This window comes from Apiospora phragmitis (genome assembly GCF_038363925.1).
Source record: "Apiospora phragmitis strain CBS 135458 chromosome Unknown utg000011l:1.0-3236445.0:1.0-3240683.0, whole genome shotgun sequence".
NCBI classification, from domain to species: domain Eukaryota; kingdom Fungi; phylum Ascomycota; class Sordariomycetes; order Amphisphaeriales; family Apiosporaceae; genus Apiospora; species Apiospora phragmitis.
The window spans coordinates 226,224-238,191 of record NW_027117411.1 but is presented as its reverse complement, the minus strand read 5'-3'; the positions used below and the strand labels follow the sequence as shown (position 1 = coordinate 238,191).

Below are 11,968 nucleotides of genomic sequence, written 5' to 3'. Positions count from 1 at the left end.
GCAGTCATACATCGAGCAAACACAGAAATCGCATAACGAGAAACCCAACAGCAGCTACATGATGATATTGAGTACAATTTACCCCATGACTATCTTCCAGAGCGTGTTCAAAGTTCCAATGCTTTTTGTATTCTAAGGAGGTTGCCTCTTTATCTGCAGATGTCCTATTTTGATGCGGAAGTCTGGCATTGGTAACGTCCGATACTACCGGCTGACATCCCGACAGTCTCTGTTAGACCAGTGCAGGGCAAAACTGGCAGGCAGGTCCCGAGATCGAAACGATTGCATAATCGGAGAGAAGGGGCAATATACCTGCTAGAATCGATAAATCTGCCCAAGAAGGCCGAAGAGAGTATCCAGATACTGGGCCCATTTGTTTCACGGCGAGCGGACGGAAATCACTGATCAAACTAGATTCTCGGTGACTTCACATCCAGGGGTTTCGGACCACAAGGGATGGCCAAACCGCCAGACAGCCAAACAGCCAAAACCGCCAAGTCAAGCGGTTATTCGGCATTAGTATTAGGACCATTTCATCCCATCTTTCACTGGCGAAGAATATTTCGTTCGGCGTCGCATGTTCCCGTCCACCGTTTACTTGTTTGTTGCTCAGCCCGAAGAAGCCTGATAGCATGAAGCGCAGATGGGGCCTAATGCCCTCCTCATGACTCATTGTGAAGTCCTTGGCATATAGATTGCCCAAAGAGAGGAGCATATATATCATATGGACCCATCTAACGGCAGTTCGTTTATGACGTCCCCTGGGATATGCTGTATTGACAACGATTGGAGGTGTGGCTCGATGCAGAGGGCACGGCACGAAAAGCAAACTTGAAGGATTTGTCATCGATAGACAGGCCATCTGCGCGAACAGACAGCCGGCATTGGCAGCTTCCTGTCTCTATGTGGAGGTCGTATTCGGGAAGTGTGACCTCATCTGTGGCGGGTGAGAGATGGAAGATAGGACGATTGGATTATTCTGACTCTGTCGTGGTTTTGTCGGAGGCTGGCTTGCTGGGATGTGTCACGGGCTCAGATCCGAAAAGAAATGGGGCTGTCTTCCCTTTTGAATCTTTTGAATCTTTTGAATCTTTTGAATCTTTTGAATCTTTTGAATCTTTTGAATTGAAACGTCAAACGCTTCTGACACTTTAGCCCTGAACCCTGTCTTGCTCACTTTGTTTTTTCTCTATTGGCCCGCCGAACTGCTACCATGCAATTTTCGATGTTCCTTTGGAGGAGCCAATCGAAAGAGCCACCAGACTTGTCCGTGGTCACGGACGAAACATGCAACCGGCCCTGACGTTGCTGAAGCATTAATTTTAGCATGCTCCAGTTGCTTGGCCACCCTGGCAAGCCTGGGAGGTGGCTCGGTGGGAGCTGCAAACTGGCGACTACCGCCCCGCCGCAGACACCAGTGATCACCACACCAGCATCTATGATCTGCTCTGGCAAACCAGTAAACACCCTCGGCCGGGAGAGTAACCCATGGTCAAATCCTATGGGGAAGTCCGACCGATCCTTGTCGTCAATCTATACATATATTTCCGATTAATCCTTGATTTTCCGCAGCTATATCGCCATGACTCGCCGGGATCGAATAGCTGCTCCAAAAGAAGAACGGCTGAGCCTCGGTTTCGATTGGCTGCTCAGAGGCGTCACGGAGGTGTTACTTACAACAGAAGCCGCCCAAGCGAGGCATCCACCTCTATTGGTCCCCCGATGCGACGTCATGTCTAGCTCGTCCGCCGTCACATGAATGATGCGACGCCGTGAAACGGATCCATCCCTATGTTCTTAAGTACTGGGGTCTGAACTGGCGGGCAGGGATCTGTCTACTACCCACCGCGTCCATCTACCCCATTGCGGCCCTTCAAACACGCCATGTCAAGCTTGACACTTGAATTCAACCCAGCTCCCAGTCAAGCGAATACGCCCGCTTTGGTGATGCGCCCTGCACGATTTGGGTACTATCAACCCACTCTCGCCCGAGATGATCGATCCGCACAGATCTTCCGGGAACCAGCCTATCATGTTTCCTGCCCTACCTGCTGCACCCGTCCTCGGCTCGACTTGATTTAACACAGCTGCAACCCCCAGACGTGGGTTTCAAGGCTCCTGATGGCTTGTTCTAAGTTTCTTCCAACTTCTAAAGCACTGTTGCACTTTCTTTGCTTTACGTCCCTGGACTGAAGCCCTCCGGCCCGCTGGCTTGGGTACACTTCGTTCTTTATACAGTTTAATTTTAATGTCAGTAGTCGCAGGCGACCTTATTTCAAATCCCTATACACCCATTCCGGCACGACTCCGACAAACCTTGGCGCCACTACCGTCGTGATGCTGTCGACAGCCGGACAAGCCCAGGGCCCTAGGTGGCTGCAGTGGCGTGTCTATCTGCTGCCTCTTGCCCTTTTTGGCTTGCTTTTCACGGCCTTCACTCTCTATGGCACCAGCCCGCGCGAGCAGGTCACAAGTCCTCTGCTGAGAAGGGCTCTTGCGGAGCTGGTATCACCCGACACGCTGCGGTCGATCGAGCGGGATGAGAAACTGAGGAGGAGCTACGTCGAGGTCGTCGACCTCGGCACCCGCGCGACCGAATGGCTCACCGAACGCTACCCTGCCCTGGAACTCAAGGAAACCAGCGAGGCTCTGCGCTTCCATTCTCGGTCCGTATCTGGAAGCGGCGCCTGGGGCAGCCTGGGCCGCCGCGACGTTGCTCCTCGTACCGACGATTCTTCCTCGGATGTCTCTGGCATAGCGCAAAGAGGCCTGGGTGACGCCATTGGCGATGCCCTGTCCAACGGGCTAGCAAGCATCACCAACGGTCTTTCGAAGAACGTAGCGGGCGCTGGCATGTTTCTAGGAATCGGTGCGGGTGAGGGGGCTGCCTCAAGTCTCAACTTGACCACTCTGGCAAAAGCAAAGGCCATCGGAGCCAAGGTTGCTGCCGCGGCTGGTATGGAAAACACCGGCCTTAATCCGACTATTGAGAGCACCAGCAGTGGTCTAGTGGCTACGCTCCTGGGATCCGTCGATCTCAACTCTCTGACCTCTGGTGCGGCTGCAAGCGGACTTGCAGATCAGATCGCGCCTGCCGCCAATGGACTGGCAGTCGGTATTGGCAATGGACTGGTCAAGGGCCTTAACATAGGCAAGGCCAATGCGGGCACGCCCACCCCGGCTGCCGGCCAAAACCCACCTACACGCCGCCAGACATCTCCAGCCCCCGCGACGTCTTCGGCCGGTGGTAGTCTCCTCAGCAACATTTCTTTGCCCGACATCGCGAACAAGTTCGGCTTCGGACTGACCGACACCGTGGCCAGTGGCATCGACGTGACCAAGATCAAGGCCATGCTCGGAGGCGGCCTCGATATAAGCCAGCTGACGGCGCAGCTGGGCCCTGCGGCCTTGGGTCTGTCTTCTGGAATTGGCAACGGTCTGGTCAACGGCCTGAAGATCAACGCGGTTCCTCCCCCGACCGGTAACGGCATTCCCAACATCGCGAACTCCTTCGGGTACGGTTTGACGAACTCGGTAGCCTCCAACATCAACATCAAGCAGATTGGAAACCAGTTGTCTTCCCTTACGGGTGGTATGGGCTTGGGGGGCTTGGGTGGTAACCAGAGCTTGGCGCAGATCCTGCCCCCTGCTGCTTCAGGACTTGGCAAGGGCCTTGGTCAAGGCATCGCCGTTGGCCTGGGTGCCCAGCCTGATCCTGGTCAGTTAGCCATCCAGGATATTCCCAATGGGGGCATCGATTTCGATGGTGTCTCCCGAAGTCTAGCTTTCGGTCTCACGTCCCGCCTTCTGGCCAACGGCACGTTCCAGAAGTTAACATCAGACCCCAGTATACTTGGACTCGGAGGAGCCGGCGGCGGGGGTGAGGTTTCGAACCTGCTTGGCAAGGTTAACATTGGCCAGGCCGCCGGCGGCCTCGCACGTGGGTTCATTCAAGGGGCTGGTGATGGCATCACGGCTATGGGAGGTATCAAGGCCCTGATTGACGGAAACGCAAGCAACGTGACCGATATCCCTCTGACCCCTCTGAATATGGACGACTCGTTGGGAGGCGCCGCGGTTGGGTTGGGACAAGGCGCCGGTAGCCAGGGTGTTGCCGTGGCCAAGCTGCTCGTCACACAGTTTAACGCCCAGTCTATTAAGCGCAAGCGGGAGCAAGAATCGACTGCTCTGGCGTTGCGACAGGCGAACCCCTCGACACCGTCAAATCTCTTGGGCAACTTGAACCTCACATCGTTCAACATCTCTCGTTTGCTCCAAGCCGACACCGTCTCCACCATTATCCAGTCAGGTATAAATGTGCTGACCTGCGAAGGTGTCGCCGGTCTTGCGCTTGTTGGGCTTGGTCTGATAGAGTCAGGCACCATCGACACTAGTGGAGATATGAACCTCACTGCCTTCAAAGATCTGATCCCCAAAGGAACCATTCACTTCACCAATGACGGCACGAACAACTATGAGATGGATGCCTCGCAGCTCATCGACAACATCAAGCCCCTCAATCTCGGAGGCATCAATGCCAGCTTCAAGGTCAATGGCAATGGACTCATCACGACCATCGTTGTCACGGCCCTGCACAGTAAGTTTCAATGCCCAAAGACGTATTATGGCTGGTCTCTGACTCCGAGTACTTTTAGTTATTCTGGCGATCGGCGTTATGCTCACGGTACTTCCCATGGCGCTCGGGATTGAGGCTCTGCAGAACATGCTCCGTCGCATTGGGAGAGGCCACTCTCTCGCCAAGTACGATAAATGGATCAACATTGCATGGCTATTCATCATTGCCCCTTCTATCATCACACTGCTCGTCATGGCCGTTGTCGGCCGCGGGAATGCAGGGCACTTCGGCAGTGCACACAACGTAAGTATTCTAATCCCCTTTCTATACCTCATACGTTCTTGATTATCAGGCGCGTTATATGGTTATTTGCTAACCACGTTGCGAAAATACAGATTTTGGGTCTCCTCACCGTGTTGCTGACTCTAGCTTGTACCGGGCTGCACTTTATCGTCAAGATCAAGCAGACGGGCTCGGCGGTACTAATCAGAACCCGGGCGGTCTCGAACACGCTCCTCGTGTTCATGGCCCTGATCACGGGCATACTGGGCTTCGTAGAGCTTGGCGAGCTTACTGTCTGCCTGGTCCAAGTGATACCGTTCGCGGGCGCCGTGGCCATCGGGTTCAGCATCTTCCAGATGTTCTCCATCGGCAGCACAATCGCCATCATGGACCTCGTGCAGATGTTCAGGAAACCGAAGAAGGGCGGCAGGCAGACGGGGAGGAAGGACCTCGAGATCAGCGCTCCAGCACTGGAGAAGATTTAATCTCAGCCAACTCCCTTTTCTCTCGTCCCTATTGCCCCCCTTTCATTCGACTTCTTTTTCGTCATATCTCCTTGGCGTTACTGGGATTCAAGCTATCTTCTTCTTCTCCCTTGGCACCGATGCGCCCGCTCCGAACGCCACCTTTCTACCCACCCCTATCCTGAAAAGAGGAGAAAATGTAAAACCGGAATGATGGCAAATTTCTTGGATCTTTACTTTCATATCCCTTGCATGAGCCACCCATCATATAGATTAAAACAAAATCATAAGCGGAAGTGTTGGTTTGCAGGAAGTGGCAGTCGACTACTTTGGTGGTTGGAGTAAGGGAGGATGCCAAGTAGCCTGGTTGGTTGGGTTTGCACGGTGTATATCTATAGTATTTGGTCTTAATTTACACATGGTTCAATTTCCCAAGCTGACCGCAAAATGCGACACTGATGAGATGAGAACTTGAAGTAAACTCCGCTCTTCGCGAAGTCTTATATTGCGTAGAATCAATCAATTGACTGGCCGTCTTATACAAGTGACATTCCACCTGGTTTCGTTCTTTTTCCCAGGCCCCTCAGATACGTCCTATCACTCGCTCACTTTCTCGACTCGTCGTCATAAAAAACTGCCGACCATGGGTGCAACGTCGAAGCTCAACACGGTGTATCTTGTGTACTTTATCATACACATTCCCATCCTCTTCTGTATGGTTTTTTCATACTCGCTCGCAAAATGAGGCGAACAATGATCTATAAGTACTCAATGCAACTTCTAACACCGCACATATAGGCGTCGACCTCGTCTACTTCTACCCGCCCGCCTGGTACGCCGCCGCGGGCCCGCTGGCGCCCCTGGGCCACCTGCGCATCTACTACCTCGAGAGCTACAAGGACCAGTTCTTCAGCCCCACGGGGGTCCCCCCGCTTCTTCCCGCTGTTCTGCTTCCTCGAGCTCGTGTTCCACCTGCCCGTCTCCGTCTGGGCTGTCAATGTGTTGTCGGCCAACAAGACGAGGTTGCGGGGCCGGGACGAGCTGCTCTTCTTCCTCTACGGCGTCGAGACGGCCCTGACGACCGCCACGTGCATGTGGGAGGCGTACGGATGGAGTGAGGAGCTCGTCACTGGCGCGGAGAAGGTTACGTTGATCGGGGGGCTGTATGGGAGTTATTTCGCTGTCGGTGAGTTATTTTTTCTTTCTTTCCTTCTTTCCTTTTCCCTCTTATGCCATTCCTCTCTTCAGTTTGAAGGGGTGAGATCTGTTTGTCTTGCTGACTGTGTAATTGATTATAGCTTTACTTCTAAGTGTCGATATGTGGGTGCGGCTCACCAAGAAACTAGAAGCTGGGGACAAGGTCAAGAAGGTACAGTAGAAATGCTACTCGTTAGCCTACTTAACAGGTACCAGATTTGCCGAGCCCCCATGTCATCGTTTCGCAACGAGTGTAAGTACTTTATGTATGGATTGCATACGGTCTGTTTGTCGCTCAGCAGCGAAAGGGAGAAAACGGGGGAAATAAAGATCATGATTACTTATGCAGTCATAGCTAGACTCTAGCCTAGTCCTCGGTATGATGATGATATGACGCCGTTCAACTCCCGAACAGCAAAACAATCCTATAGCATAGCTTTCTTGGCCGCTCTCGGTCTTTTCATCTCGGGGGTGGCGGTTTTTCCCTTTCTACCTTCCATGAACCAAATAGAAGACCAAATTATGTACAAGAACCCGATTCCTGCAACACAGATAACCCGACCGTCATCTATATTAGAGCCCCCATTTCCGGGTGGTAGTACATAACAAAACATGCGCAACGCTTTTCCACCCATTCAATCGATTCTCTTGGCGATACCCCAGCCATTACCGACTCCCTTCCCGTTCAAGCCGTACCCAGGGGCGTCGCGCCGCCGAGGCCGCGGCCCCGGAGCCGCTTGGGCAGGACCACGCCGAAGAAGTAGACGGCGCTCCCGAGGACGCCGGCGGTGAAGGAGACAAGCCCGTAGAAGATGGTGCTGGCGTAGACGTGGCCGCCCATGCCGGCCCACTCGACCTGGCCCTCGGTCTTGGGCAGGGCCGGGGTCGGGAACCAGCGCACGCTGAGGGACAGCGGCAGCGGGTCGCCGATGACCAGGCGCTTCGTCTGGCTGCCGTCCATGTGGCTGAGCGGGCTGGTGCTGTAGGCGACGCCCGAGTCGAGCACGCCCGAGTCGTGCGGGTGGACGTGGTGCTTCGGCGTCGAGTGCAGCAGCACGTTGAGGTGGGTGCTGATGTGCAGGTGGCTCTTCTGCAGCGTGCCCGCGAGCGCGAACACGAGCGGGATGTACTCCTGCTGGTAGGGGGCCTCGCCGACGGCCTCGATGTGCGGCTTCGGCCGCGCGGGCAGGCGGCAGGCCAGGGGCGCGTCGCTGTGGATGTAGAACTCGAGCAGGTGGAAGAAGGGGTCGTCAATCATGGCGACGGTGCAGTTGACCTCGGCCTCGGTGCCGTAGTGGAACTCGAGCGGCTTGGACGTCTCGTTGCAGACGGGGAAGGGGATCCACTCGATCTCGTCGTGGGCGTCTTGGATGTGCTCGCCCGTTTCTCTGTTTCCAGGCGGTGACCGGCACAGTTAGTATAAGTACACATACTTCAATGGCCGAGATTTATGGCGGGAGATGTGCATAGGGCAATAGGGGCCACGTACACGCTGCGATTCATACACGAGACGGGAATGGACGCGCCATAATGGTAGGCGGGCAGGACCCCTTCGCGCAGGGTAGCCATCGCAAAGTCCGCCATCAACACCAGAGCGCCGACGAGCGCTTTGGGGAGCGACGGCATGGTGGGCGGATCAATCGTCGGCCAATTGCGACACGGGACCGTGCAGGATAAAGATATATGCCTCCCTTATTTCCGAAGGTGGCACATGTCTAGTTGCGCAATTGTGGTTCGGGGCATGCAGATGGTTTGCTTGCCGGCCGAAGCAGTTGGCGATGGTGTCCAAAATAAAATAAACCAAATCTTGGGGGAGCTTGGGGGAGGTGGAAGGCTGAAAGGTCCGTGGGAATTCGGGGTCGATAGGGACTTCTTTCTGGTTGCTCTGGACAGCCTGGTCCTTCCAGAGGCTCGCTTAACCAGCCAAGCGCTATTGACTGCTAACGGCGGGGGATTTTAGTGGCCAATTGTTCCAGCCTCCAGCGTACTTGGTCACTAAGCCTGAGTAATCTTAGCACAACTCCATACAACGCTTCTACAGCGAGCTCCCCAATACTCCACTGCGACAAGATGGACGAGCTCACGAGGAGAAGAACCAACTTCAGCCGAGACTCATCTCATGAACCACCTAGCCATGCGCTCTTTTTCGCAGGAATGGGCAAGAGAGGGTGCGAGGCAACCGTACGTCATGGCCCCTTCGTCAAGGCCAAGCCGCCCACAGCCAAGATCTGGCACATCTTGTTAGGACTCCAAGCGCACAAATCATCTCGAAGATGCTGCCGGCGAGGCAGATATTGTCCTGGGTGGCGCCGACGAGTCCTGGTCCCATCTCGAGGTTTACCTAAGTCGATGGCTAGCAGTTTCTTCCAGAGATGCAAAGGGCTTGTTTGGTGCGGCTCTAGTCGAGCTTCCACATGAATGATCTTGGGGCATCTCAAGGTGCTCCGAGGAAGGCTGGCCGTCTGGACTCTCTGCGTTGCTGGTTTGCCTGCTGCACACTGGCGGCTTCTACTGTCATCATCGACCCACCCTGTTGCTCATTCTGTTGCTATCATATGCCAGTCCCGTATGTAAGTTGCCTACCTCCTCAGTCTGATCGGGTTCCAAGAGAGTCGAGACCCGAGACTCGAAACCCTCTTTTCTGCTCGGATCTGGCTTTATCTCGTCAGCAGAGGAGAGTTCACTGTGTGCTCTCTCGCTCACCCCTGTTTCGTTTCGTCCCAACTTCCTCGCACACGGGCGCACCCTTCCACTCCCCCACCGAATAAACTTGACGCCTCTGAACGACCCGCCTGTCAGGCTGGACAGAAACGGGTTCGTTGCCATCATATCGGATTACATACTTTTTCAGCCCAACTACTTGGGGCAGTCTGTGTTTCAGTGGATATCTTTATCGTGAGCTCTATCTTGCAACACGGATATCTGTGCTACGGTTCAAGCCCTGGAAGATATGCACCCCGAAAGCTTCAAGCCTCCGTCAGACGTGGCGGCTTTCCTATGTACCACGAGCTTGCGAGCGGCTCGTATCCTACCTCCCAGACGGTAAGTAGACTCGTCGTGTTGTGGGAGAAGGACACAAGCGTCTACTCAAACAGAATTTGCGCTTACGTCGCGGCTGACAACCACTGGTTGCTTTCTCGGATATCTGTATTCGGGTTCTTCCATCCTCCCTGGTTGCCCCTCGCGATCTGCATCTTGTCTTGGTCTTCAGGTGTGTGGTCCTGGAAGTCTAGGACCCATGCTGAAATGAAGCGGCGGCGTCCGGGCCATGAACCATCTCATATATGAATGCCATAATCATCTACATCACATACGTTTTATGTTACCAACTTTACAGTTGTCACAGTTTTCCCTGGGCCATCTTCTTGGTGGACAGCTTTCTTCAATTCCTATGTGATAATAATACACTGTCAGAAGCTGTCACTGGCTTTCATCCCATTACACTCAGATGATCCATCGGTCTCTCGCCGGTAGTAACCACGGGTATCCTGACTAACACAATCTGTCCTCCATACTTGATCCTCCACCTCGACACCATTACAAGCTCCACGAGGTTTTCCCGTTCTTGGGCCCCCAGAACCCAAACAATATATGCAAAGCTATTTGAGCTGCAGCAATCGAGACAATCTTGGTGCTGCTTGTGTCGTTTTCCAACACAAACGACAGATATAATTCAAACAATGCGACGCCACCATACATCATGGACCCATTGATGTTGGAGATCTTGTACTACTTTCGGTACTCCATCTGCAAGCACAATTCGTCGTGCTCTTTATTCGGCTATGAAGATAGAGAGGAGGAAGAGCAGCTGGATGAAAATGATGGGCCCTCCGACTTCCCTCCTCCACGGCGGCAGGAGAAACCAGTACAATATGGCACTATTGCTGGCTTGACTGATCAGAGCCGGCGGCCAATGCCGAACCAGCTCGAGAACCAGCTGCTTCCTTGTCGCGACTCGGTGGATTCGGCCTCTTCGGCATTGTAGGGGCCCTGGGGGGACTTGGCAAGGTCGAGGTGTTCAAAGGCTTCCCAGTCCTTACCGATGTCTTGTTGGATCTGGCCCTGCTTTTGCTGCTTCTCTGGGACAGGCTCTGTCGCCCTGGTGGCGGTGCTGTCCTCCTTTTTGGAGTTGATGGCGATGGTGACCTTGGTGGCGTTGCCGGCGGCGGCGACCTTGTATTCCGGCCGGGTCTCGCCGCTGGGATGATAGCGGTGCTCGTTGAAGCTCTCGAACTTGTCCCAATACTCCTGCACGTCTCGTTCTTGTTGTTGTTTTTGTTGTCGTGCGTGGTCATCCTCTGTAGCTGTTGCTGCGTCACGGTTGTTTGACGACCGGCTGCCTGACGACGAGCTTCCAAAGTGGAAGATCAAGCCGCTTGGTTGGGGGTTCATGAATGGCAAAACGGCCCGATCGGTGGTGGCGGCTCGATGATTGTTGTTGTTATTGTTGCCGAGCTGAGCATGTGGGTTGGAGGACATGAAATTTGGGGGGACGTCCAGCATTCTGGCGCTTGAAGGGCGGATGCCGTTGCAATGACCAGTACGAGATGATTCTAGCTGTTGGAGGACCTGTTTGCGATTGGCGCGGCTAAGAGGACGGGGAGAAGGGGCCCGGCTTCTACTGGATGATGACGATGATGATGATGATGACCCGTTGCTCTTGGATTGCTTCTGGTTGGTGGGTCGTAGTGGAGGAAGTTCCCTGCGAAGCAGCTCCTCGACTTCAGGAAAGCTGACATGGCGAGGACACCTACTCTCCATATCTGGGTAGGGAGAGTCAGGCCGCTTTTTGCTGATGCTTGTATCTTGGTCGGTCTGGCGGTTGGTCCGTCCCCGAGGGCCAGGATAGGGCGAAGGGGCCCTGCTTCTGTTGCCACTACTGGATAATGACGACGACGATGATGACCTGTCCTCGTTGGACTTGGACTGCTTCTGGTTGGTCGGAAGAGCCAGGAGGGAGGAGTCAGGTGTAGGAGCAGCCCTGCAAGGCAGGTCCCAGAGGTGAGGGAAGGTGACATGGGGAGGAGGACGCCTGGTTTCAAACCCGGGGTCGGGAGTGGGAGACCGTTCCCTGTCGCTGCTTGTACCGTCCTCCTGGCGGTTGGGGTGCCCCCGGGGGGCAGGGTAGGGGTGGGGCCCGGCTTCCGACACGGTTGCCGTGCTTCTGGTTGGTGGGTCGGCCCCGGCGGAGGGAGTACTCGAGGTGATCCGAATGCATCACCTCGAGAGGCGTTGACTCGTGCTCGGGGAGGTCGATATGGCGATTTCCAGCAGAGCCAAAACGAGTCATGTATATGAGGTATTTCAAATTCATGGGTTTCACTGCAGCCTCGTCCATAGTTTGAGTGGCGTCAGCGTCACGGTCCTTCTTGGGCCCGCAAGCAATTTCAGGTCTAGTGGGAAACATTTTTGACTGGTTGCTGTGTGGCTGTTGATGATTGTGATGATG

At 54.5% G+C, this 11,968-nt stretch overlaps 5 protein-coding genes across 5 annotated transcripts; 3 read left to right on the top strand and 2 right to left on the bottom strand.

Annotated features, from left to right (window-relative positions):
* Window positions 1–2,337: 2,337 nt before the first annotated feature.
* On the top strand, window positions 2,338–5,343 carry PG994_012873 (uncharacterized protein; the record flags this gene model as incomplete). Its single annotated transcript, XM_066864282.1, has 3 exons — window positions 2,338–4,597; window positions 4,656–4,879; window positions 4,972–5,343. 3 exons carry the CDS (start codon window positions 2,338–2,340, stop codon window positions 5,341–5,343), a joined length of 2,856 nt encoding a protein of 951 aa, XP_066709243.1.
* Window positions 5,344–5,965: 622 nt separating this feature from the next.
* Window positions 5,966–6,700, top strand: PG994_012872 (uncharacterized protein; the record flags this gene model as incomplete). The annotated part of the gene is made up of 3 exons (XM_066864281.1): window positions 5,966–6,040; window positions 6,121–6,508; window positions 6,621–6,700. 3 exons carry the CDS (start codon window positions 5,966–5,968, stop codon window positions 6,698–6,700), a joined length of 543 nt encoding a protein of 180 aa, XP_066709242.1.
* Window positions 6,701–7,204: 504 nt separating this feature from the next.
* On the bottom strand, window positions 7,205–8,145 carry PG994_012871 (uncharacterized protein; the record flags this gene model as incomplete). The annotated part of the gene is made up of 2 exons (XM_066864280.1): window positions 7,205–7,907; window positions 8,009–8,145. The coding sequence occupies 2 exons, from the start codon at window positions 8,143–8,145 to the stop codon at window positions 7,205–7,207; spliced, it is 840 nt and encodes a 279-aa protein (XP_066709241.1).
* A 444-nt stretch (window positions 8,146–8,589) lies between these two features.
* PG994_012870 (uncharacterized protein) lies at window positions 8,590–8,941 on the top strand (the record flags this gene model as incomplete). The annotated part of the gene is made up of 2 exons (XM_066864279.1): window positions 8,590–8,700; window positions 8,765–8,941. 2 exons carry the CDS (start codon window positions 8,590–8,592, stop codon window positions 8,939–8,941), a joined length of 288 nt encoding a protein of 95 aa, XP_066709240.1.
* Window positions 8,942–10,416: 1,475 nt separating this feature from the next.
* On the bottom strand, window positions 10,417–11,926 carry PG994_012869 (uncharacterized protein; the record flags this gene model as incomplete). The annotated part of the gene is made up of 2 exons (XM_066864278.1): window positions 10,417–11,551; window positions 11,607–11,926. 2 exons carry the CDS (start codon window positions 11,924–11,926, stop codon window positions 10,417–10,419), a joined length of 1,455 nt encoding a protein of 484 aa, XP_066709239.1.
* Between the last annotated feature and the right edge of the window lie 42 nt (window positions 11,927–11,968).